The 23565-nt window shown below is 41.3% G+C and overlaps 2 protein-coding genes across 3 annotated transcripts; one reads left to right on the forward strand and one right to left on the reverse strand.

Annotated features, from left to right (window-relative positions):
* Positions 1 to 1974: 1974 nt before the first annotated feature.
* Positions 1975 to 10676, forward strand: sart1 (spliceosome associated factor 1, recruiter of U4/U6.U5 tri-snRNP). The gene is made up of 20 exons (XM_072661642.1): positions 1975 to 2670; positions 3344 to 3398; positions 3488 to 3543; positions 3636 to 3762; positions 3909 to 4014; positions 4459 to 4536; positions 4639 to 4738; positions 4819 to 4961; positions 5094 to 5300; positions 5405 to 5517; positions 5626 to 5792; positions 6258 to 6382; positions 6521 to 6685; positions 6834 to 6944; positions 7070 to 7157; positions 7253 to 7343; positions 8069 to 8204; positions 8785 to 8874; positions 9686 to 9807; positions 10431 to 10676. Exons 1-20 carry the CDS (start codon positions 2388 to 2390, stop codon positions 10447 to 10449), a joined length of 2382 nt encoding a protein of 793 aa, XP_072517743.1. The 5' UTR covers positions 1975 to 2387; the 3' UTR covers positions 10450 to 10676.
* On the reverse strand, positions 9801 to 22543 carry hif1al2 (hypoxia inducible factor 1 subunit alpha, like 2). Of its 2 annotated transcripts, XM_072661643.1 has the most exons (14): positions 22369 to 22543; positions 18784 to 19025; positions 18571 to 18701; positions 18352 to 18436; positions 17385 to 17461; positions 16865 to 17040; positions 16640 to 16746; positions 14815 to 14962; positions 14148 to 14326; positions 13985 to 14049; positions 12735 to 12976; positions 12567 to 12648; positions 12376 to 12481; positions 9801 to 11333 (listed from the first exon to the last, which is right to left on the reverse strand). In XM_072661643.1, exons 1-14 carry the CDS (start codon positions 22470 to 22472, stop codon positions 11059 to 11061), a joined length of 2019 nt encoding a protein of 672 aa, XP_072517744.1. In that variant the 5' UTR covers positions 22473 to 22543; the 3' UTR covers positions 9801 to 11058. The 2 variants fall into 2 exon arrangements, with proteins under 2 accessions (XP_072517744.1, XP_072517745.1); XM_072661644.1 differs by lacking the exons at positions 12567 to 12648; positions 12735 to 12976.
* Positions 22544 to 23565: the final 1022 nt, after the last annotated feature.

Raw genomic sequence — 23565 nt, forward strand, 5'->3', positions numbered from 1 at the left:
CCTCTTTTAAACTGTCAGAGCCAGTGGCGACAGTAGCAAGGAAAAACTCCCGCAGATCGAGAGAAAGCAACCTTGAGAGGAACCAAGACTCAAAAGGGGAACCTATCCTCCTTTGGTCAACACCAGATAGCAGAACAAATGACAGAACAACAAGAACAGTGTTAGTATTTAATCAGGCTACATGATTAACTAAAGGTTTGTGTGAAAATGTGTGTTTTTAATCTAGATTTAAACACTGAGAGTGTGTCTGAGTCCCGAGTGTGTCAGATTCCCCCTCAAAAAATTCAGCGGCAACGCTGTTGGGTTTGATTCATTCATTCTTATTGATGTTTCTCAGCAAGTACATGTGATTGAGTCGAACTGAGTCATTGTGTTGTTTCAATGGAAGAATGACATATAGAATGAGGTTTGGGCAATGTTATTGAACTCAATTACTGATTCACTGATTCATTCAAAACACTTATTTGAGTTGAATAAGCCTAATTAAACTGCTTGTTAATTATTTTAGGTTTTCTCTGTTTTCTCTGTGTGGACAAATGTTTCTGGAGTAAGTTACTTAAACCCTTAGAAAGCATATGGACAGCCGGTGGGCCGAAAGTGTTATTACAAAGTTGTATTACCAAAGAATAGCTCCACCAGTTTGTACAGAAGTCCCTGTAGTTACTGAATAATACACCTTACTGTGTAATACGCCTTGGGGTATTAAGGGATTAAACTGAGATTTTAGGTGTAGTATAAATTTAGATTAGATTAGATTTAGATTAAATTGTAGTATTAATTTATTGATTAAAATGTAACAATTGTAATCTAATACATTGTTAGGTCTCTTAACACACAGTGTTCCGTACCTTAAGTCCATTGTTTGTTCACCAGAAAACAGCTGTTTGAGTTGGGTTTAATTCAACACAAATAAAACCTGTGGTTATTAGAGGTGATTTTTAGGAGTGCTGTTAGACTGTATTTGACTCTTTTTAATAGATAAGTCTCAAACATTAGAGATGGGACCATTTATGAAGTAGCACAGATGCTGCCATCAATGTAAGTGACTAAATGTCAATGACTACATGTACTAAACTCCAAAAGTCCAAGTAACCGTTGTATTGTTTCTTGTTGTATTGTTATTTATGTTTGAACTTTTATTGAAAATACTTTATATCGCTGCTGTCCAATGAGCTGTAGCTGCTCTGTGAACTGTGTAAATAATTCTGCATAAATGGACCAATAGAAATGCTCAAAATCACTTATTTACAATGAAATCTTTTGACATATACTTTTTACAGACGGAATTGGCCTACATCTTTAACCCACCTGTGCAGTGAACACACACACACTAGCGATCAAACACACACACACAGTGACAGTGAGCACGTGTGCCCGAAGCGGTGGGCAGCCATTGCTGAGGTGCCCTGGGAGCAGGGAGGATTAAGGGCCTTGCTCAAGGCCAACAGTGGCACCCTACTTGGGTGCCCTAGCCGATGAGCCACCACTGCCCTACTGTCCAATGGAAATGTTACTCGGCTCTTTTTCTATTGGACGGGGTGAGATATCCCGCTTTGTGATCCCCACTGGAGCTCATTATATTAAACATATTCACATTTTAATTGCAATTACAGTACTGATTAAAACACTGGTACACTGGTAATGGTTTTGGATAGTAAATGTGCAGACACTTCTTGTAGACACTATCACCCCTGTTCCCTTCACTACCACTGTAATGAGTCCACAATGACTAAACCGTGCCCCACCAAACCACTTTCAGTCACACTGTCTTACATCTCACCTATTAAATTAGTTCATCCAGTTGGGATTATGTCAAAACGTATGCAGAAGCCATCTGATCTTTAAGTATATCCCACATCTATCAGCCAGCGTCCACAAATCTTCCGATAAATACGGGGGGGAAAGGAGCCGGTACAGCCTAGGAGAGCCTCCTCGCCTGTAGGTGGCAGTGGTCTGCAGAGTTGACCTGGAAGAGGTCAGGGTGGCTTCGTCGCAACGCTTGGAGAACGACAGACTGGTGGACGATGTTTATTCTGGACTCGCTGACTTAGCCAACAGCTTTTCAGCGAGTTTTATAAGCTCGTGTCTAATGATTTAATACGTGTAGGTCTTTCTTCGTTGCTGGTCTGTGTAGCTGGCGGTAGGCCTGTTGCGATTAGCTAGCTAGCTAACTATGTTGTTAGCAGTGTAGCTAGCTAGCTAACCACACGAGCTCTTTTTGAGTAGTTAGCTAAGGTTAGCTAGCAGGGTGTTCGTTTAGCTTATAGGCTTTCTTGCTTACTTGGGGATTAGTCTGGGCTTTAGTCTCTGCTCTCAAGGCAGAGTTGGGCTAGAGTTTAGCTAGCTAGGTTAATTAGCTCGGCTCTTATCCGGACACTCTCTCCGATATGGGCTCGTCTAAGAAACACAAAGAGAAGGACAAGGAGCGGGACGCGGAGGACCGACACCGCGAGCACAAAAAACACCGACACAAGGACAGGGAGAGGGACAAGGAGAGGGATGGAAACCGAGAGAAGGAGAAGGAAAAGGAGAAAGAGAAGAGAAAAAGGTCCCGTTCCCGAGAGAGGAGCAGCCGAGGGGAGAAGGAGAGCCGCAGCAAGGGAGAGAAGAGCAGCGGAGAGCCGCGAGTGAAGAAGGAGAAAGTTGACTCAGCTTTCGAAGAGAATGAAGGTGAGCTACTTCGTCCCGTTTATTATCGCCATCAGTGGGGTTGTCATGGGGGTATGTCGGTGGTATGTGTAGTAAACTGTCGAAAAAGGCAGCTAACAGTGTCCCTGATGCGCCCCTCTGTGTATTGGGGCCGTGTCTCGTTTGCTGTCAGTGAGCAGTACTAGGTAAATGTGCGAATCCTGTCTGTTAGTATTTATCCGCTATGTCCAAATATTTGTGGACACCCCTTCTAATGAATGCCTTCAGCTCCTTTTAAGTTGCAACCCCCCCTCTCAGTATTGAGCTGTGGAACCGTGTTCTCTGGAATGATGGATGCTGCCCCATCTAATACTTTGGGGGATGAGGTAGGGTGGTGGTCATCCAACATCCTGACCTAACTGAAGGTCTTGGAGCTGAGTCTAGTCAAATCCTCAGACCACTGCTTCTCCAAAATCTATCAGAAAGCTTTCCCTGGACAGGAGAGACAGCGGGGGGAAAACAGACTGAATAGATGTCCAAATACTTTTATATTGGGGCTCTTGGAGTGTTTTGGAGTGTTTTGTATTCACGGTTCGGCACACATCAGGTTTGCTAGTTATTTGCTTTAGTGTGCTTAGGACAGACACTCGCAAGGAATACAATATAATGCATAATTCCTCTTTTGAAGCTTTTTTTTTTTTGGCTTTATTTGCAGATCTCGCGCCAAAGTCCGCAAGTGGCGATGCTTCACTCAGCATTGAAGAGACCAAGTATGTTATTGAAGTATTTGTGCTTTGCTGACTATACTAAAGCTTTGTTGATCTTGTAAAGTATCTCATCCCCGTCTTCCCTTTTTCAGTAAATTGAGGGCCAAACTGGGTCTAAAGCCTCTTGAGCTGAACGAGAACAAGAAAGGTGAGACATAAGCATCCAATGAGACTGACATTACCAAATTATCGCATTGCTCACTGTGCATCTTCCTCACGTGAAAAGGCTTCTAATTTCAGAACTCGGCACAAAGGAGGAGCCCCTAGTAGCTGAGACCATCAACCCTGCACAGATCAAACAGCAGACCGAGATTAGGGAGAAACTGGCTGCTCTCAAACAGAAACGTCTGCTAAATCAGAAACTTGGGTACGAACCTCTTGTGATTTGCATTTTCACCTGAACAGACTTGTTGGCTTTTACGTCGTAGGAGTGTACTTCTACAAAGATTATGTCTCTAGAATCCTTGCGGGGCACTACTTAAATTGTCCTTTATTGTCGTCTCCCTCTTTAAGCAAGGTGAAGACACTCGGAGAGGATGAGCCGTGGTTGGATGACACTGCTGCATGGGTGGAAAAGAGTCGCAAACAAGCTAAGGAAAAGGAGCTGGCGGAAAAGAGGGTAATCAATAGAAGGGCTTCTACAGTACAGGCAGAACTCTTGCATTTGTGCCTTCTATGTTGATTGTGAAGAAAGCGGGTAACAGGACAGCCTTGCACACCTAGCAGGCCCATGTAAATGAGGGGGGTGAGTAATAGGGGCCTAATTAGGCAAGACTCCTAACATTATATGTGCTGGTGCTGTTTGGCATGATTGTTAATATTAAATATAAATAAATAAAAAGCTGGACCACCTGCACCTTTTTTTTTTTTTTTTTTAAAACTTCAGCATTAAAACCCACTAGAAAAATCAAATGCTACTATTCTAATGAAAAAGAGGATCACCCACTCATCCTCACAGGAACTGCTAGTGCTACTGCTAGTCTATGCAATCCTTAGCAAAAAGGCTTAATGTAGGTTCTTTGACGAGAGCTCCGTGTGACTGGCTTTTAATATATTTTCATAGGCTAAGCTCCTGGAAGAGATGGATGAAGAGTTTGGTGTGAGCAACCTGGTTGAGCAGGAGTTTGCACAGAGCAAGAAGGTTTGTGGATTTATTACAAAAGTTGTTTTTTTTCTTTCCGAACAGAAAGGCACTCTGCCTTTTGTCAAATTCCGCTTCTACTCACAGGATTTTGTTTTTCAGGACTCCTACAGTTCAAAAGACCTTAAAGGTCTCTCAGTACAGCACAAGATGGAGTCCTTTAACGAGGGGGAGACCATAATTCTGACCCTACAAGACAAAGGTTTGTGGTCATTGGCCTTTTCAGAAATGTGTCCAATTCACCTGCACCTTTGACTTGCTAACTGTATGTTTTTGTTTCAGGTGTTCTGGATGAAAATGAGGATGTGCTGGTGAATGTGGGTCTTGTGGACAAAGAGAAAGCTGAGAAGAATGTGGAGCTTAAAAAAAAGAAGCCAGATTACAAACCCTATGACGAGGAGGAGACTGTGGATGACATGGTCACGGTGAGCAACACTTACTGGCTCGTCTGTTAAATCTGTATTTGTTGGCACCAGAGCTTAGTGTTATCTTGAATGCAAGCGTGTGATACTCTGGGTTTTATACCCTTCTTCACCCGTGCATTCTCCACTCTTCAGTTCAAGCCGAAGTCCGTTCTATCAAAGTATGATGAGGAGATTGAGGGAGAGAAGAAGAAAAGTTTCCGACTGAGTGCCGGAGGCTTTGTTGGCGGGGAGCGAGAGCGTGAGCTACAGGCCATCAGGGAGTCCCTACACAGCCAGGCGCAAACTCTGGAGATGCCTGCTCTCACTCTGGCTTCTGAGTACTACACCCCACAAGAGATGGTAAGTCAGCCTGTCTTGTGTTTTTTTTTTATTATTTTTTTTATTTTTTTTATTTTTTATTTATTTAATATAATACATAATGTAACATACTTGACCCTGTTCAGGTGGGCTTCAAGAAGACCAAACGTCGGGTGAAGAAGATCAGGAAGAAGGAGAAGGTTCTCAGGCCTGATGAGCTCCTCGCAGATGACTCTCGCAGCACAGATTTTGGCTCCAGGTTAAACTTTTTAGTTTAGTTAATTTAATATAGACATGGATGTTTTTTGAGTCCTTTACAGTCTGTGTTACACTTTGTACTTACCAATGCCCAAACACTGTTGTTCAGGTCACGAGGGAGAGGGAAAAGGCAAGTGGAGAAAGATGGAGAGGAGGAAGACTTGCCTAAGGATGATGATGAAGATGATGACGGCAGCGGCAGCAGCAGTAAAGTAGTCGATGTGCTGCAGCAGTCGGATGACATCCGAATGGCTGACATGGAGATCAGTGATGAAGGTTAGATTGACATGGTGGATTGTTATGGGGTTGTTTTGTCAGTTTGCCTCCCAATGTGGTACTGCCACAGTAAACGCGCCCCTTCGCATTTCCCCTAGCATTAGCAATGCTTCCGACACTTGAAGGGTACGGATTTGACACGTCTCCTCCTATACATGCAAAGCAATAATCTTGAAATAACCATAATTTTGAAGAGATTGTCCTGGTCCATTTCAGCAATCAAGTATTTGTTTGTTTACAGCTCTTCCTTCAGAGTTGCTTTTGAAATCAAGGGTGATGATGGGGAGTTTGTTTTGCTACTCAAACTTATCCTAGAGGTTTTTGGTGGAGCTCCAGCACTGTAGAGCGCGGTTTCTACTGCTCCACAGCCCAGTGCTGCAGGGTTTTATATCCCTTTATCTGTAATGGATACATTGGATACTTCTGTATGTATAGCCTTCATTGGTTTCCTGCTGTCTCTTTCAGATGACTTTGTGGCTCCGGAGTTTGCAGGCATTGAGGAGGACGAGGCAGAGCAGGAGCTCCAGAAACAGCTGGAGAAACAGAGGAAGCTTAAACAGAAACAGATGCTGAAAGATTCAGGAGAAAAGGTCAGGATGTAATGTGACTTCTTTATACCAATATGGTGGATAAGTAGACGTTCCCTTTTTGAACATTTGCAGCCCCATTACACCGTAGAGGTCTTCTGCATGATCCCTCACTCCTCCCCTTTTCTCATTAATCCCCAGGTGGTTCAGCATCTACATGATATGGAAAAGACAAAAGATGAAGAAGAAGACCCTGACAGGAAGAACAACATAGTCTTCAATGCCACTTCAGAGTTCTGCCGCACACTGGGAGACATCCCCACCTATGGCCTGTCAGGCAACCGAGAGGACCAAGAGGACATCATGGTAAATATACCCTCCTTCACAAAGCTGGATGACCCATTCATGATGCACCAAAGGAGTAGTCATTAAATTGTTCTGCACTAACAATCAAAAAGTCCTTGCAATTCTGTGCTGCTTTTTAAATGACTCTTGTTTTGGGATGGTCTTGCAGGACTTTGAGCAGGAGGATGAACGTGAGGGAGCTGGAGGCTCCGATTCAGAGATGGATGATAATGTGGGGTGGAGCACGGTGAACCTGGACGAGGAGCAGAAGCAGCCTGACGTGAGTCCTTAGCACTTGCTGGCTATGGGGAAAGTTTTATTTAAAAATGTTACTTTAATGTCAGTTAGCTTTAGTGTCTTAGCCTTACAGTTTTTCTTTCTTTTGTGCTTCTGGTGCTGCTGTAGTTCGCCACAGCTTCAACCACTATTCTGGACGAAGAGCCCATTGTTAACTCTGGCCTCGCGGCTGCCTTACTGCTCTGCAAAAACAAAGGTAACATTTAAAATAGGCTTACTTATTTTACTGTTGGAACATATGTTTCATGTTGGAACACTCTGACTCTCACTCTAACTCTTGCTCTTCTACAGGTTTATTGGACACTCAGGTTCAGAAGGTGGCACGAGTCCGTGCTCCGAAGGGAGCTCTGCCTAATGATAACTACTGTATTGAAGATAAGATGTGAGTAGACGGTGATAATCTCTGAGCATTATTTACATGCAACATTTGGAAGTAAATTGCAAGGCAAGGTACTCAATTTGGAACATCTTTTCTGAGTGCAACCTAGAGCCAAGGTTCATCCGTTAATTGGTTTTCATTTTGTCCTTTAATTCAAACACTCAGCTGGCATTTCACACTGCCAGAACACCTGCACACAAGGAGCCATTCTCACAGGATAAAGTTTTTGCCATGCAAGTCGAAGCAGTTATGTAAAAGAAAAAAAATAATTGCTGCAGAAACCCCACATGTGGCACTGGGAGCAAATACCTACCACTCCCAGGCTCACAGCTTTCATACTTGACCAAATGTACCGAGCATGCAGACCTGGCCTTTATAAAAAACACGTGGTGGCAGTACATCGCTCGCTCTCGCTCGCTCTCGCTCGCTCTCGCTCTCAGGTATTACAATATCTTGTTCCAGTGTAAAACAGTTCCACACTGCTCTAAAATGTTAGCTTCTGAGAATAGTTGTCACTGCTACGGGCTGTGAATGACTGCCGTTAATGGATACATGATCCTGTTTTAAAACGGGGAGGGAGGGAGCCTGCATCTTTCCCAATCACAACCCACTGGATCTCATCTAGAGTTAACTAGATAATGTGGATAAAAATTGATTGAAAGAAATTCTAACTTTTTTTTCCTTTCATTTGATGTGCATCTAATTTGCTCTGTGTATCCTTCCCTCAGGGCCATTGATGACAAGTACAGCAGAAGAGAGGAGTACAGGGGTTTCACCCAGGACTTCAAAGAGAAAGATGGCTACAAGCCAGACGTGAAAATTGAATATGTGGATGAGTCTGGACGCAAACTCACTCCTAAAGAGGTTTATGTTGCTTCTCACTTAACAGAATATTAATGTCAGTGACTTTCAGAGTTCTGCAAAGACTTCTAGTGAAGGGAAGTTTTACCTCTGGGGATTGATCAAAGTAGTATCTGACTGAATTTGCTGGTCACAATCACTTCCAGTCAGGGGCCTTATTCCCCAGTCGTTCAAAAGGTCTTAAGGCCCATTTAAGATTTATTGTTCAGATTACTAGAACTGTGGGATCTGACAGTAGTGAACAATTCTGCAGTTTAAAAATGTGAAATGTGATGTAGGCTTTTTGTTGAGACTTTTGTCAAGATCAAATTTAGAACAATTCTTAGGGGAATACTGATGAATAAGGCCTGTTGTCTATATTACCACCTAAAGAGTCTAGAAACCAGCAACTGCTGCTTAATCAACCATTAGGTATCCAGCACTGTGATGCTACCGCTGCAAAAGTTAACGTTTTGGTAGCATGACAACTCAAATATGATTAAAGGCGATTAAACATCTCCAGGACTTCACAAAACATAACGGGTAACAAAACATATGAACAACTCTTCACTCTTATGTATTTATTGTTCTCTACCCCCCCCAGGCTTTCAGACAGCTGTCCCACCGTTTCCATGGCAAAGGCTCTGGAAAGATGAAGACTGAGAAAAGGATGAAAAAACTGGAGGAAGAAGCGGTATATTCTTTTTGTCTGACTTGCATGCAACTTTAACATAAATGGTTCTTTATAGAGTAATCGTTGTGTGCATCTTTGGGTTTATTATTATTATTAGCAGTATAAAATATACTGGTGATATATTTGCCATATCCGAACACATCAGAAATGGACATTACATACTTGCATTGTGACCTTGCTCGACTTGTTTTGCAGCACATGCACACCCCATGTATTTGTTTCTGATCAGAGCTAGTCAATAATACTTTTATTTACACCAAGGAATGTTTCACAAGTTCTTAGTTTTGGTTTGTGGTATTGATGGATATGTAGCTTTTTAATTTATTTTATTTTTAGTATTTAAGTTCTTTACTATTTATACTGTAAATCAATGTATTCTTGATTGGGGTTTTACAACCATGTAATATCTCATTGTTCTTTCTTCTATGGTGGAAACATTATCTGCATTTGTTTTTGTTACAGTTCAGAGTTATGCGGCTCACTGCAAACCAGACCAAAAAAATAGCAAACATTTTGTTTGGAATTATTGAAAATATTTACCAGAGAGCGTGTCTGTCCTGTCTATGTCCAGTTGACTGTGTGGTTGGCTCGCTGAAAAAATTGTAGCTGGTTGATTGGGAGCTTTGTGTCCATATTCTCCCAAAGTGGTCATTGTGACTGAAAACAGCAGAAAGTAGCAAAATAATTCAGAAAGTACAGTAATATGCTTATCACTCACTATAGTCTCCATGTCCCCCAGCCCTCGCATGTACTGTACGTGTTTAGCTGTGTTCAGTTGTAGGCTGACCAAAGCCTGTGTCTCTCCCTACAGCTGCTGAAGAAGATGAGCAGCAGTGACACTCCCTTAGGCACCGTGGCTTTGCTGCAGGAGAAGCAGAAGTCGCAGAAAACTCCCTACATTGTGCTCAGCGGTAGTGGAAAGAGTATGAACGCGTAAGTCGTTTATTTCAGTTTCACATTTGCCTCAACATATTCTGCACGTTGGAGGTACACACATACTTTACAGTGATACTGAGACTTATTTTAAGCCCCCATTTAAAGTAGTATGTTAAAGTGTTAAATTAAGCAGCTAATTTAGGATACTCTGTCCAAATGTTTGTGGACACCCCTTCTAATGAATGCCTTCAACTACTTAAAGTTGCCCCTGTTGCTGACACAGATGTGAAAATGTGCACATGCACAGCTTGTCTAGTCTCTGTAGAGAAGTCTTGCCAATACAATAGGACTCTCTGGAGCAGGTAAACATGAACCTATTGGCATGCCCAAACATGATGCTGTGAAACCGTGTTATCTGGGATGATGGTGCTCCATCTAATGAGCTCACTAATGCTTGTCACTTAGTGAAATCAAATTCTCACAGCAGTGCTCCAAAACATAGTAGAAAGCTTTCCCCAGACAGTAGAGACTAGAGTTGCTTCAACAGCAGAACAAACCTTTTATGAATTTGGAAGAAACAATGAATGAGCAGGTGTCCCAATACATTTGTCCATAGTGTTTTTAATTGTCCGTCATATTTTTTGTTGCAAATTACAGTGGGATTGTTCTTTTTTTCACAGGAACACCATCACCAAATAGATCCATCTGTTTTGAAACTATACTAGTGTACAGCTCTCAGAAGACAAATGCTCCTTCAGAACTTCGTCTGTCACTGAATACAATCAATCAGCCACACACAAGTGTATATAAGGACATAGGCTTATATTTGAATCTTTTGCCTGAGAGGTTCATTTGTTGTTGTTTTTTTTAATTTTTTTTTTTTGTCTTCCCTCCCCCCCTCTTAATTAAAACTATTCATTAACAAATCACATGGACTATGTCTTCAGTAAGCCTTCCCAGCTTTTATATGAATGAGTAAAAGAAAGAATGGATTGTCTTTCAGATATGCCCATAAATAAAAACGTCTTGTGCAACTGAACATAAATATTACTATTAACGCTGATTATTGCCAACAAAATATAAGGACAATGTGATATGAGTCCCATATATCATCACTATTATGCCTAGCAATAACACTTAATATCATGTGTCAACACAAAGTGCTACTGCTTCTTTACCCAAAGGTGTATGTAGTCAAGGGACAAGAATCTGTAGCAGTGTATTGTTAATTAAGTCACCTGTACAAAGTGAAAACACACGCACACAAAGAATGCTTAAGAACATGGAGCTGGCGCTGCAGTACGGTCATCAGTACCACACCGCCCCTGGGGTGACCTGGTCCAGAACGGTGGTAAGTTCGTTCCCCTGGAGCAACTGAGAAGTGGGCGCTAGAGGAGCATTTATTTCGCACTCCCACCTGCTCAGAACGGGCAGGTCAGTTGCTGCAGGGAGTGTTTTTTCCATTTTGCCGACCCTGGTTTGGGCGATATGTTGAGAGAAAGGTGCCAGAGGATACCAGGACGGATTGGGGAATGTTGGGTCCCAAGGCACTGATCCTGGAGGGCTGTAGGACTGCAGACCATCTGTTAGGAAGATGAAAATCACAATGTGAATTTCAGGGAAACTGGTACATTTAAATATTTAAAATCACTGGGTTTAATAACAGATATTCTATATATGATAACCTTTTTTTTAGTGTAGATTTTAATATTGGAGTCTGCTATTGGGATGTCATTCAATTATGTACAGATATGCTCTGCACAGAAGTGACAAGTAACCAAGCATAGGTATCTGTACTTGCCTTGAGTATTTCTGTAATTTAATATTTTTTAGCTCTAGCCAAGATTACTGTCCGGTTCAACCTGGAGTGTCAGAGGTGTGTATCTGAGGCTGCTCTGTTAGATGCACTAAGGAGCAGAATCAAACCATGGTTCATACAGCAGATATGTTCCAGGAAAACCTGCCCAGTTCTGGAACAAGATTCCTTGGACAGATGAACTTGAGCATGGAGAAGGAAAGGAAGGGTCTGTCAAACATGGTGGAGACACTTATGACATGAGCATGTGAGGATCTGGGTCACTGGTGTTTATTGGTGATGTGACTAACAAGAGTTTCAGGATGAATTCAAATGAGATTCGCCAGACTTAAACCCAACTGAGCAGCTTTTCACTGACCGAAGGCAGAAAGATCCGCAAACAAGCAGCAGCGGAAAGCATCTTAAAGGAGGAAACTCAGTATTTGGTGATGCCCATGGGTTCTAAGACTTCAGGCAATCATTGAATGCAGAGGATTTGCATCCTTTAAAATGATCTTGTAAAAATACTCTTTTCATTTATAATCATGTCAGTTTGTCCAGTTACATTTGAGCCTGTAAAAATGGAGGGAATATCCTAAAAAAGCTGTTATTCCTAAACAGTTAATGCAATATTTTTTGTTTAACCCCTAAAAATTAAGCTAAAAGTATTCAATCCCTCATTGGTTGCATCATCAAATCAAACGATGCTGTGTACGGAAGCAAAATGACAAACGATGTCACTCCAAAAACTGTTTTTGAAAACATGGATTCCAAACTTCTGAACAGTAGTGTATGTACTGAGTATTGTAGTCACATTCTAGAGGTCTTACCAGAGTTTTTGCCAAAAGCTTTGGTGAGATGTCGCGAGACCCTCGCCATGCCTGTCCAGTGGTTCGCCTTGTTGTAAAATGAGGGGATTTGACTGCTGCGCTCCACCTAGTGCCATGAAACACACAATTAGCCACAGATCCACCTTATAACCGCTCTCTGAGAAGGTCCAGGAAGCAAAATATGCACATACTACTTGTTTTCTGTTCACTGTGTGCATGGTGTCCTGCCCTTGTCGTGATGAAATGAACACAGCCTGAGCACCTTTGCTAACCCTGAAGCAAGAGTAAAATGTCAAAAAGCAGTGAAGGAACAGAAGACTCGGATATCCAGCCCAAGCTGTTTCTAACCAAAGACATACCTATTTGTTAGGGAAAAATAACTGTCAGTGTGTTGCAAGGCAGGTGAAATGCCTCTTCTTGCTGGAAGAACTGGTCCTAAAGGAGGGTGCTGATCCAGGTCCAGTGTTGTGCACGGCCTAGTGGGGTGTCTGTTTAAGTCTGACTTTCGTACAACTCCATCTAATGTAGGAGTTAACAGGAAATCCTCTTCGTCCATTGGGATATATGGCGCCAGGCTATCCAAATCCAGCTGACATATGTCCTAAAGGAAGGGAACATTTTTATACAGCATTTTAGCAGTGAATCCTTCTTCAGAATCAAAGCAAGGAGTTTTCATGCAAGAGTTAGTGTTCGGTTACACAGTAGCTGAAACTGTCAGACTTACACGTGTCCACTCACGCCTGAATTTTCCCATGCATACACACACATTACACATACATTCTCAGATAAAACTAAGTCTGCAGCAGGTATAGGGGTCAGCAATGTAAGCACTGTCAGATATTATTTTTACTGGGGGCTCAAAGTGGCTCAGCGGTCCATTGCACTGCCAAATCCCGAGCCACTACAATTTGCCATCGGCTGCCAGAGCCCAATAGAGCACAATTGGCCATGCTCTCTCTGAGTAGGTAGATGGCGCTATTTCCCCTCAGCATATTTAAAAGCAATGTTGACCAGCACATGTGTCTCTTAGATGGTGTGGTACAGCTGGGGACCCGGTGCTTTCCTCCAGGGCGTGTCGGCTGCCTGGCGATGCCACATTGGAGGCAGTTTGAAAAAAGGCGGTGGCTGTATCTTAGGAGCCATGGGTTAAGTCCTTACACTCCTAGTGTCGGGAGCATTGCTCATGCTAAGGGGACCAACGGATGGGGTCAATTGGCAGAAAATAATATAAGAAGATTTATAAAAAAAATATTATAAATAAATAAATCAATCTTTTTTTTTTGGTAATGCAGTGGGGTAGATGTGCACTGTTCTACTGTGCAGCGACAGCTGCACAAATATGACCTTCTTGGAAAATTCATCAGCAGAAAAGCTTTTCTTGGTCCTTGCCACAAAATTATGCGTCAGATGTTTTCAAGGGAACAAGCCTGGTGCATTTTGGAAACAAGAAGGTAACATTTTAGGGGCAAGGAGAAAAATGGATTGAACTAAAAAACAATGACCAGGGATACCCAACTTTTGCATGTCACTGTATCTATCAATCTACACCCATCTACATGACCCAATTTACCCATATATACACACACACAATAATCCTGTATATACTTACACACGTGAGAGAGTTACACGCTGCTGACTTTTGCTTGATTGGCGACTGGCCATTGGCTGCTCCATCTGGAAAAACCACAGCAGTACATAGTTCTTTAAATCAGCAACAAGTTCTTTAAACCATGAATCTGGTTGATGGAGGATAATCATGTCTGAGTGCTTACCTCTCTCACAGTGCAGCAGCATGGGTTGTGTGTGCTCGTCAGAGGCTGTAGATGTTGCCTGAGTGGCTGTAGTGAATGGGGTATGAATGGGTTGGACTTTAGACTGGAGGGAGTCACATGGTTTCAGCAGCCGCTCTGTCTGTTCCAAAGAAAACACCACATCTGCCATCTCTACCCCACTGAAGTAAAACACAGACAGCACAGATGCTATTAGAGCAATCGCCTGGGATAGCCTACATCCTTTCCATAGTGGATAAAATACACTGAGTTGCCAGTTTATCAGGCTTCGTGTATTTCTTGCTGTCCTATGCAGCTTTGTACACCTACAAGGTTCACCATTATGGTATACAAAGCCCCCTTCATCAATGGAAAGGGACCACCACAGGATCACCGCTGACCAGATATTATTTGAACAGTGGATCGTTCTCAACACAGTAGTGGCACCTCATACACTAATACCAGCACCACATATACGACCATGCGACTAGCATACTGGTATAACAGCTGCACTCAGAATATCCACTGTCTATATAATATCTGGTCTGCTAGAGATGTCCTACAGTCACTAGAAAGTGGAATATGGTAAGTGTCCATTCTGAGAAAATGGCCAAAGAATGTACCTAATAAACTGGCAACATAGTGTATAGTCACAGTTCTGCACTCTAACCTCAGAATGTAGTTGATACACACAACACTTTCTGGCTTGCCCGTGCGAATGTTGTACACCACTGTGGCCTCTGTCTCTACCCAAACGTAGCCGCCATGTTTCTGCAGCAGTCGATATTTCCCAGTGTACACCTGGCCCTTCGCGAACACTGTCCCAGACAGACGGTTGAACAGCATTAACAACTGTGCAACAGAAAGCTTCGACTTTGGCCAAAAATCACATTTGCCCAGGTTTCCCCTTAAATCAAATGCACTTAGCTAACTTGGACATATTTGGTTTGCTTCTTTAGTTTTCCACTGATGCTGCAAGGCTAATGTAGCTAACACATAATGGAAGCGTACAGCCACTAATTAGCACTGTGCAAACTGCATACTGCATAAGTCACACACTTTTATCCTAAATTGTCATGTTTATGCAGTTTCTGACACTGTATGACACCCTGTTTCTGCAGATGGAAGTGGAACTGCGTTCTCTGGAATGATTGCTGGTGCTAGTACTTTTGGGATGAGTTGAGAGGTTGGGGATGAGGTGGGGTGGTGATCACACAACATTTAGACCACACTCATTCTAATGCTCTTGTCGTTAAAAGGCAGTCAAATCCGCACAGCAATGATGCAAAATCCAGAAAGTCTTCCCTGCACAGTAGAGACAAATACACACTTTTTTAATACCATTGCTTTCAGAAGAAATGGAATGAGCAGGTGTCCCAATAATTTTGTCCTAATAGTGTACATTGAATTGACACATCACTGCAGCAAATCAAATTCTGAATTTAGGGAATTGTCACTCCCCTAGTTTTTAAACTATGTAACCTACTTTTGCACATGAATGTGAGATTGTTTAAAGAGCCCATATTCAACAATTGTTCATTTTATTTGAATTTCCTAAATCTACATACAATGTTCAATGTGTTTTGTTTGCGTAACAAAACACTTGATCATTTACTAGTGAATTTTTATAGGACCATTTACATTTGTCTCTCCTTATTTACAGATGTATTTAAACAGCCTTAGCTAACAGATGCCTGTGCAGGCCAACATCTATTCATCTGGAGTGATGATGGGAGAGAGAACTGCCAATTGTGCTCTCTCAGACTTCACTCGCTGATGGCAAAGCGGCCTGGGTACTAACCCGTTCCTAACAGGAAAGGTTGAAGGGTTGCATTGCAACATACTTCACTGCAGGTTTTCTGTTGTTGCTGAACTTGCATCGTTATCCACTCATTTTTAATATGACTGACTCCTGAGTTCCTCCTGTGTCGTTTTACATTGCATCGACAGATAACAGTGTCCATCCAAATCAGGCTCAAAACCCGGGCAGTTCTGAGTAAGTATCTTGGATATTTGAGTATGCTCCAACTTTGACACTTATCTATACTAAAGATGAATGGACCAATAGAAATGCTCCAAATTGACTTGGACTTGCAATGAAAGTTAAGAAAGTTTTTTTTCTCCTTCTGTAGTTTGCAGTTTTGGAGATACATGTTATTCTTTGGACAGGAACAATATTTTCCATATGTGGACTGTCTGAACTGGGAAGCGAACAGTATGTTAGGAAATCTCTACAAAATGTTGAATATTTTATATTTAAAAAAATGTTGAATATTTTATATTTTAAAAACAAAAGAGAGGAAAAGTTCATTTCCAGGATATGAACTCTTTAACAATTCAGTACAATGTAATGTGTGGAATGCTTTCACAGAGGCAAAAATACGCTTCCATTTATTTTTTACTTCATTAGCCTTAAATAAAATTAAAGAAGCAAACTTTGCATACCAAAGGTAAACAGTTGGCTTTAAAGAAATGTTAGGTGACTGTTCACTCACAGGAGAGGTGTGCTTTGAGGATATGCTGGCAATCAGACGGGTGATAGTACTGGTACACGGACTGGCCGTACAGCTCGGTGTCGCTAAAGCCAGTCATTTCCAGGACCCTGAACAAGAGGAACCACAGAGAGCACCATAAGAGAACTGCAACTTCAAGCAGTGAATGGAGAAAGTAAAAGATTTTTTTTGTGACTCTCAAAATCTGGTAGCTATGAGTTACAGTACCCAGAGTGACAGTAGGTGAACTTCATATCCGGGCCGTGGACGCTCAGGAAGGTTTTGAAATTCAGATAAGCCCCAATCTCGATGATGTCCTGTACAGGCAGTGACCTGCACAGCAGAAGCAGGCAGCTGCAGCCTGGAGTGTAGGATGACTTCTTAACTCCAGTGCAGTGAATCACCTGTGGACAGAAAGGCAGCTCAGGTGCGAGAAGAAGGACAGAAGGTAGGGGGGGATCCAGTTTCTCCTGTATTGTTCTTCTTTATATGTAGAATTCATAAAGGCGGTACAAAGGGCCCTCTGACTGATGCCACAAAAGAACCATGTTTGGTTCCAGAAGAACCATTTCTGAGATACTGTAATGTACCTTTTTAGGTTCTAAGTTTTCAAAGAAGTCAATGTACCAATTTAAAGGTCCTTCACACTCTTCTTTATTTATCCAAACATGGTTTTTCAATGGAATCGCTCAAAGAACCCTTTGTAGCATCCTTATCATTAAGAGTGTAGACAGATGAAGAGTGTTACCTTCCAGGGAGTTAGCTTGTTGTTGCTTGCACCCTTGATTCGCAGGAAAACCTCACACTTCTGCTGCCCTTGGCACCCTAAAAACATTTAAGGAGAACAAATTTACACTGATTCCTTAATCAGGAAAGACGGATGTGTTAGGTGTCCAGAGGTCGCTTCTAACTTCACATATGTACTGGTTACATCAGACTCATTCATTTTTGACATTATGGTCTGCCAGTCAAATGCAGATTGAATATTTCATGTGAATTACCCAAGACTGATTATCAATTCAATGTCTTTCACTAAATTCTATGCATTTTATCCAATTCAGTGGTTCTCAGTCATTAGTAACACCTCTCTCACTTGTTCACACTTCACTGCAAAATTCAGCCACAAGATTCCTTACAGGCCCCAAGAAACAAGATAATACCATTCTGGTTTTAGCTTCCCTCCACTGGCTCCCAGTTCATTACAGGGTCTAAAGTTACTTGTTTTACACAAATGCTACAAGGACTATATCTGTTATGTTGTCGTAATCACTGTGATGCTCCACTGACCTGAAATAGGAAGAATATCATTGCAATTCTGGGCTTGACGCGCTGCTAACTGTAGGATGCAAGCATGGTGAAGCAAGCAGGCCAACGCTTGCAAGAACTGCATAATACTGCGTAATCTGAGCCATATTCATGTAGAATCCTGTAATATGACTGTAATAAGACTGTCCTTTCATATTCAGTGGCAGTTCTGTATCTCTCATCTTGTCCTGAGAGATAAGTGAGAGATAAGTGTTATTTTTTGAGGGGTGACTAAAAGCGTAAATTCCACCTACCGACTGTAGGGGGAGCCCAGGAGCAGGAGATGCCAATTCCCACATAATGCTGCTTTAAGGCTGTGGATGTTCTTTAAGTTTGTACTGTTTTTTTTTACTCATTAAAAATGATTAATTAATACATTGGATCAGAAAAAGATGTATTAGGACACCTACCTATCAGTTTTGTAAGAATCTCTTTTAACTCCTTTTGATCACAGGGATGCATGAAATCAAACAAACTCCGACCAATCAGCTCCATCTGAAATAAAGAGCATGTTGCAAAACCTAACATGAGTAGATCCGCCCAGCATTTGGGGTTTAGATTATGTCCAGTGAGAACGTACACAATTACAACTGACAGCACACAGTGATATTTCAGTGCACGGTCTTTACCTGGTTGATTCCTGTGTGAAAGGTGACATCTTTGGTTGTGAAGATGATCTTGCCATTCAAGGACACTATGAGTAGGAATCCTCCAAGTGCATCATTTAGAAACCCCTTCTTGTTCACCTCAGCAGGTTCCCCTACAACAACAGCACCTATTACATTAAGGCTTTTCTCTGAGATGCTGTTTACCTTGCTGAGCAGCATCTTCGACACACTCACCTGGACCTGCAGAAGCTGGCTGTGTGATGACTGGTGTTGTGCAGGGGTCAGGATTGTCGAGGATAGCTCTGAGGCGCAGGTACGCAATGGTAAGTCTGATGACAGAGGCTTTATCCAGCTGAGCCTCCATGTTTGGGGCCAGTGGCAGCAGGGTGGCTATCTCTCTGAAGAGCTGGCTCTCCTTCTCCCGCCTGCTTCGAGCCGCCACACGGGACCGAGCCTTCCTCCACTCCGTGCACACTCTACATCAAAACACACACACACACAACCACACTTACACACAGTTATACTTCCATATACAACTTCCAGCTACATTTTATCATCTACCATATACACTCGAGGGTTCTTCAAAGGTTTCTTAATTAAAATGTAATTTTTTCAGAGTTTTACTTTAACTTTGCTACATTTTAAAGTAAAATATGCTACTTTTGACTCATTTCTGCAGTATGGGCCATTAACCGTTAAATAAGGAGGTAGAAAATTAGTAGAAAATTACTCACTTTTCACTAAACTATAATATATGTATAAAGGGAGGGGTGATTCTAGGGGCTTGTGACTGACAGGGATCCTGAAATGTATTAACTGAGTATTTTGGCAGAATTGGTAGAGTTGTGGGGCCCAGTGCAGTTTTTTTTTCATGGGCCCAAAATCCCAGACAGCTACAAGGGATGATTTCTACTGAAATATTTAAAAATAACAACTATAAAAAACTATAATTTCTATGTTTAATAGAAATTAAAACAATTTAAATAACAATCCCTGCTAAATCTACAATCACTCATTCCTTTTGACACTTAAGCAAGTACCTTCTTAAATTACAGAAATAAACAGCTGTGGTCTAAAGTGTATACTCATACACTCATAATAGACATGCATGTCATGGCATTACTGGACTTTCAATGACTTCCTTTTCTGTGGCAGAATGAGCATAAAACAAGAAAAGAGCATTTACTGCAGTCATTTTAATTCTTGTGCACTTTCCGAAATCAACACAGGGTTAAAAATACACAGACACTGACTTAGATGATTGACTCAGTGGTGCTGAAAGTCCCAACATGTCTTTCCATTCTAATTTAGGTTCATGTATGTCTATTTTCCAGAACTTGCCCAGGCCAAGGCCTCCTAACGCCCTGTTAGTGATTCTGATCTCAGGCTTTAGGGTCAGATTAGACATGGTGTTGATAGTAACATGCTGCGGGGCTGTTGTGCTGTTGTGGAACTGGTATGCTGAACAAAGTGGATGGATTACAGACGGAAGAGGACTACATCAGAATTCATCAGCATAACCTGAAAACATCAGCTCGATGGTTGAAACCTTGACACAACTGATCCAAACCTCTGAATGCAGCTCATCTTCAATATTAGGATTGTGGAATGGATAAAGCAGACTAACATTAAGCTTTGGGAATGGACATCCCATAGTCCTGACCTCGACCCTATTGTACAATGTGTAACCTGCTAAGAGGAGTGGTCACACATCCACATGTCCTATGCTGTATGTGTATCAGGGGCATTTCTTGACTACTTGTTGTACTGGGGCACACAGAGAATTTAGAGGGACACAACTGCTTAATATTATTATTGTTATTATAATTATTACTGTCAATATCACACGCATAGAACTATATTTAAACTATAGCTTGAACTTTTGCCAGCTTGTGTTAGCAACGTCTCTGTTACCAGCTAGCATAAATAACGCCTATGCTAACGTAACTGATGCCATTGCTACTTTAATTAGCACGCCTTTTCTTTAGTGGTCTAATATGTATTTTGGTAAGTTATACGCTTATAATTGCCGTTAACCAAAACATACAGCTACAAGCTCCCATTAACTTGTCTGTTCCGACTTTCTTCTATTCACGAGTGTCCATCTAAACAGCCTTTCCCTAAAAGCGTTAGCCGCGCAAGCTTTTGGAAAGACGCTGGGGCATTATGGGAAATGTAGTACATGTGGTGAATTTGCGTGGCGTGTCCGGTAGTTCTGATCAGGATAAAATAAGAATAAAAAGACTTTTTACCGCCGTGATTTTAGTCAGACACAGCAACTAAACTGGGGTCTAATGATGTCCCTGTTGTGTATTTTAGAGAAAACCTCTCAAAAAGTTTGATTAATTAATAAAAATAAATAAATAAATATATTTTTAAATCATTATTCTTACCAAAGATTGAATTGTAACTCATTCTGCCTCAAAAAAAGAAAGGTTCAAAGAAGGTTCATCACTGAAAACCCAACATTGCTACGACATTCATGTGCGAATCCAGTGTATGTAAATGTCTGGTCACAACTGTAAATACAGGAATTGTACAGTGTACAAAAGGCTAGTCTAGGTCTAATTTATCCACCTCTAACTAACGTCTATTTAAATACCTATGTGTGTTGTGTGGGACAGTGTAGATGTGCTTTTTTGTAAATGCACATTTTTTTATATTTAAAAAATCTCAAAAACCATCAATTCTATTATAAATTAGAAATACTGGTATTTTGTGTGTATTGCTACCAATGTTATATAATTATATAAATAATTAAACAGCTTTTAAACAACGACAATACAGCAACAAACAAAACATGCGTCATCTTATTCTTCTAAATCATTAATCATTTAAACACAGTAGCTACACTTTATATTCTGTGCTAATTTCATGATGAACAGACCAATAAAAATACCTCCAAATGAAATTTTTCTTTTTTAACCTTTATTTGTAAATTTACCATTTTGGATATTTGCTGTTGTTGTTTTGACAGAAATGATATGGTTTGTGTTTGTGAATCCTCTTCAGCATGTTGTGAGGAGAGGAAAAACTACTACTAACGTCATTTTCCCTGTGATAGACAGACCGCTGTTTGCTTGTGGAAGCCGAGACGTCATGACTGCGTCACTTTATCTTATCACTCTCATGCTGGTCAGTCTGCTGTGTCTGATACAGTGGACCCCTTAAAGAAGGTCTAGCTGAACTAACCAGGTTCTTGACAGGCTTTTGTCATTTAAAAAAAATGAACTTTTGTAAACTTTTACATTTGTTTAAAAAAATGTCCAAATGTTTAGATAAGCAGTCCAACGACCTACGAAAGAGTTGCACCAAAGACCACCTACAAACTAGGGGTGGGTGATGCGGCACAAAATATATGATCATGCTATTTATAGACATTTTCATGATACTCATAGATACGCTAACTATAACAAAACTAGTGGGAGTTTTTATTTAATTGCTTTCAAAATTGTTAGTGCAATATTTTCTATTCTACATTTGAGGCACTATAAAGGTCCTAATAAAGGTTCTTTGAGCAATGCCATTGAAGAACCACTGTTGGTTCCACAATGAACCATTTTTGTACAGGAGATGTGACCTTTAAAAAAAAACTTTACCTAAAGAGAAGGTATTTGGGTCTGTTAAAGGTTCTTCACACTCACACATCTTCATGAAAAACATGGTTCTACATGGAACCAAAAGTGGTTCTTCTATGGAATTACTCAAAGAACCATTTGTAGCACCACCTTTTAGAAGTGCACCTTATATGAACAGGCTAATGACATCATTACAAGAAACACAGGCTGATGTTCATGTTTTTTTATGCAAGTATCTTACCTGGCCTTTCTCTGCTCATTGACCTTTTGTTTGCCTTCCTGCTTCAGCTGGAGTTTGTGGTCTAAAGGATCCTTCAGAACCGTTTCTAGTTGCTGTGTAATCATTGTGACTTCCAAGCAGACTCCAAGCAACAACTGCCAGGCATGTTGATAAACTGGCGAACCGTATGCTTGAAGACGTACAGATCTCTATAGGCGTACAGATCTCTGACCAATCACATGCCTCAAACTGGTGGTGTTGTCTGTTCACACCCATCTTTTTTGTAGACTCTTAACGCCCACTTTGAAAGCTCTGTATGGTGACAGTTGGTCATCATCTGCAAAATGGGTGGCAGTTAAACATTTTGAAGCTTTTGAGGACAGACACAAACAGACCGGGTCTTTAGTATTTGGACAGTGGCTCAACAGTGGCTCAACGTAGAAATTAATTGCATTTTTTTGCATAATCCTTCTATTTTCACAGGCTCAAAAATTGGACAGTAAACTGATAAGCACGTTTATGGCCAGGTGTGTCCTGTTACATCAGAAAATTTCATGATAGGTTAGGGAGATAAAAGGTCTGGAGCTGATTTTAACTCCATGGAACCACCAATGTTCCAGGGGTTCCTGGCTCTTATGGCATGGGCATTTTTGGCAGCCAATGGAACAGAGTCACTGGTGTTTCCTGAAGATGTGACTGCTTTTAGAAGGAGTAGGGTGAAGTCTGATGTGTATAGAGCTAGACCTTCTGCACATTCTGCGATTCTCAGATTGATAGGATGGCACTTTATAGTATAGCTGGTTAATGCATACTTTAAGAACAACCCATGAGCTTTTTAAGGCAAAGAAATGCTGACTCTTAACCTAATTGAGCAAGCGTTTCAATAAAAGGCCTGGCAAAGCATCTAAATGGAGAAAACTCAACATTTGGTCATGTCCATTGGTTCCAGACTTTAGACAGTCTGACTGTAAAGGGATTTGCATCCAAATTTTTTTCATTTAAACAAATTTTTAATTTATTTTGTTCTATTACTTTAAGCCTGCGCACGTGGTTGCAATAGCACTTTCGACCCGCTGGTGGCCCATAGGCATAGGTTAAAGCCTCAAAACATATGTAGAGATTAATCAACTTAAATAAAAGAGCAACCCTCAACTCCTGTGAATAATATAAATAAAGAAACATAAAGAAGACACCAATGCCCTTGGCCCTCATTACACT

This window comes from Salminus brasiliensis, chromosome 18 (genome assembly GCF_030463535.1).
Source record: "Salminus brasiliensis chromosome 18, fSalBra1.hap2, whole genome shotgun sequence".
Lineage (NCBI taxonomy): Eukaryota > Metazoa > Chordata > Actinopteri > Characiformes > Bryconidae > Salminus > Salminus brasiliensis.

What these genes read in the sequence shown, in the direction of transcription:
- sart1 (XM_072661642.1), top strand. Translation starts at nt 2,388, where the DNA reads ATGGGCTCGTCTAAGAAACACAAAGAGAAGGACAAGGAGCGGGACGCG. An exon ending in AGCTTTCGAAGAGAATGAAG is followed by an intron (nt 2,671 to 3,343) that starts GTGAGCTACTTC and finishes CTTTATTTGCAG; the next exon opens with ATCTCGCGCCAAAGTCCGCA. An exon ending in AGGACCAAGAGGACATCATG is followed by an intron (nt 6,686 to 6,833) that starts GTAAATATACCC and finishes ATGGTCTTGCAG; the next exon opens with GACTTTGAGCAGGAGGATGA.
- hif1al2 (XM_072661643.1), bottom strand. Translation starts at nt 22,472, where the DNA reads ATGATTACACAGCAACTAGAAACGGTTCTGAAGGATCCTTTAGACCAC. An exon ending in GCCAGCTTCTGCAGGTCCAG is followed by an intron (nt 18,702 to 18,783) that starts GTGAGTGTGTCG and finishes CTGTTGTTGTAG; the next exon opens with GGGAACCTGCTGAGGTGAAC. An exon ending in TGTATCAACTACATTCTGAG is followed by an intron (nt 14,327 to 14,814) that starts GTTAGAGTGCAG and finishes GTTTTACTTCAG; the next exon opens with TGGGGTAGAGATGGCAGATG.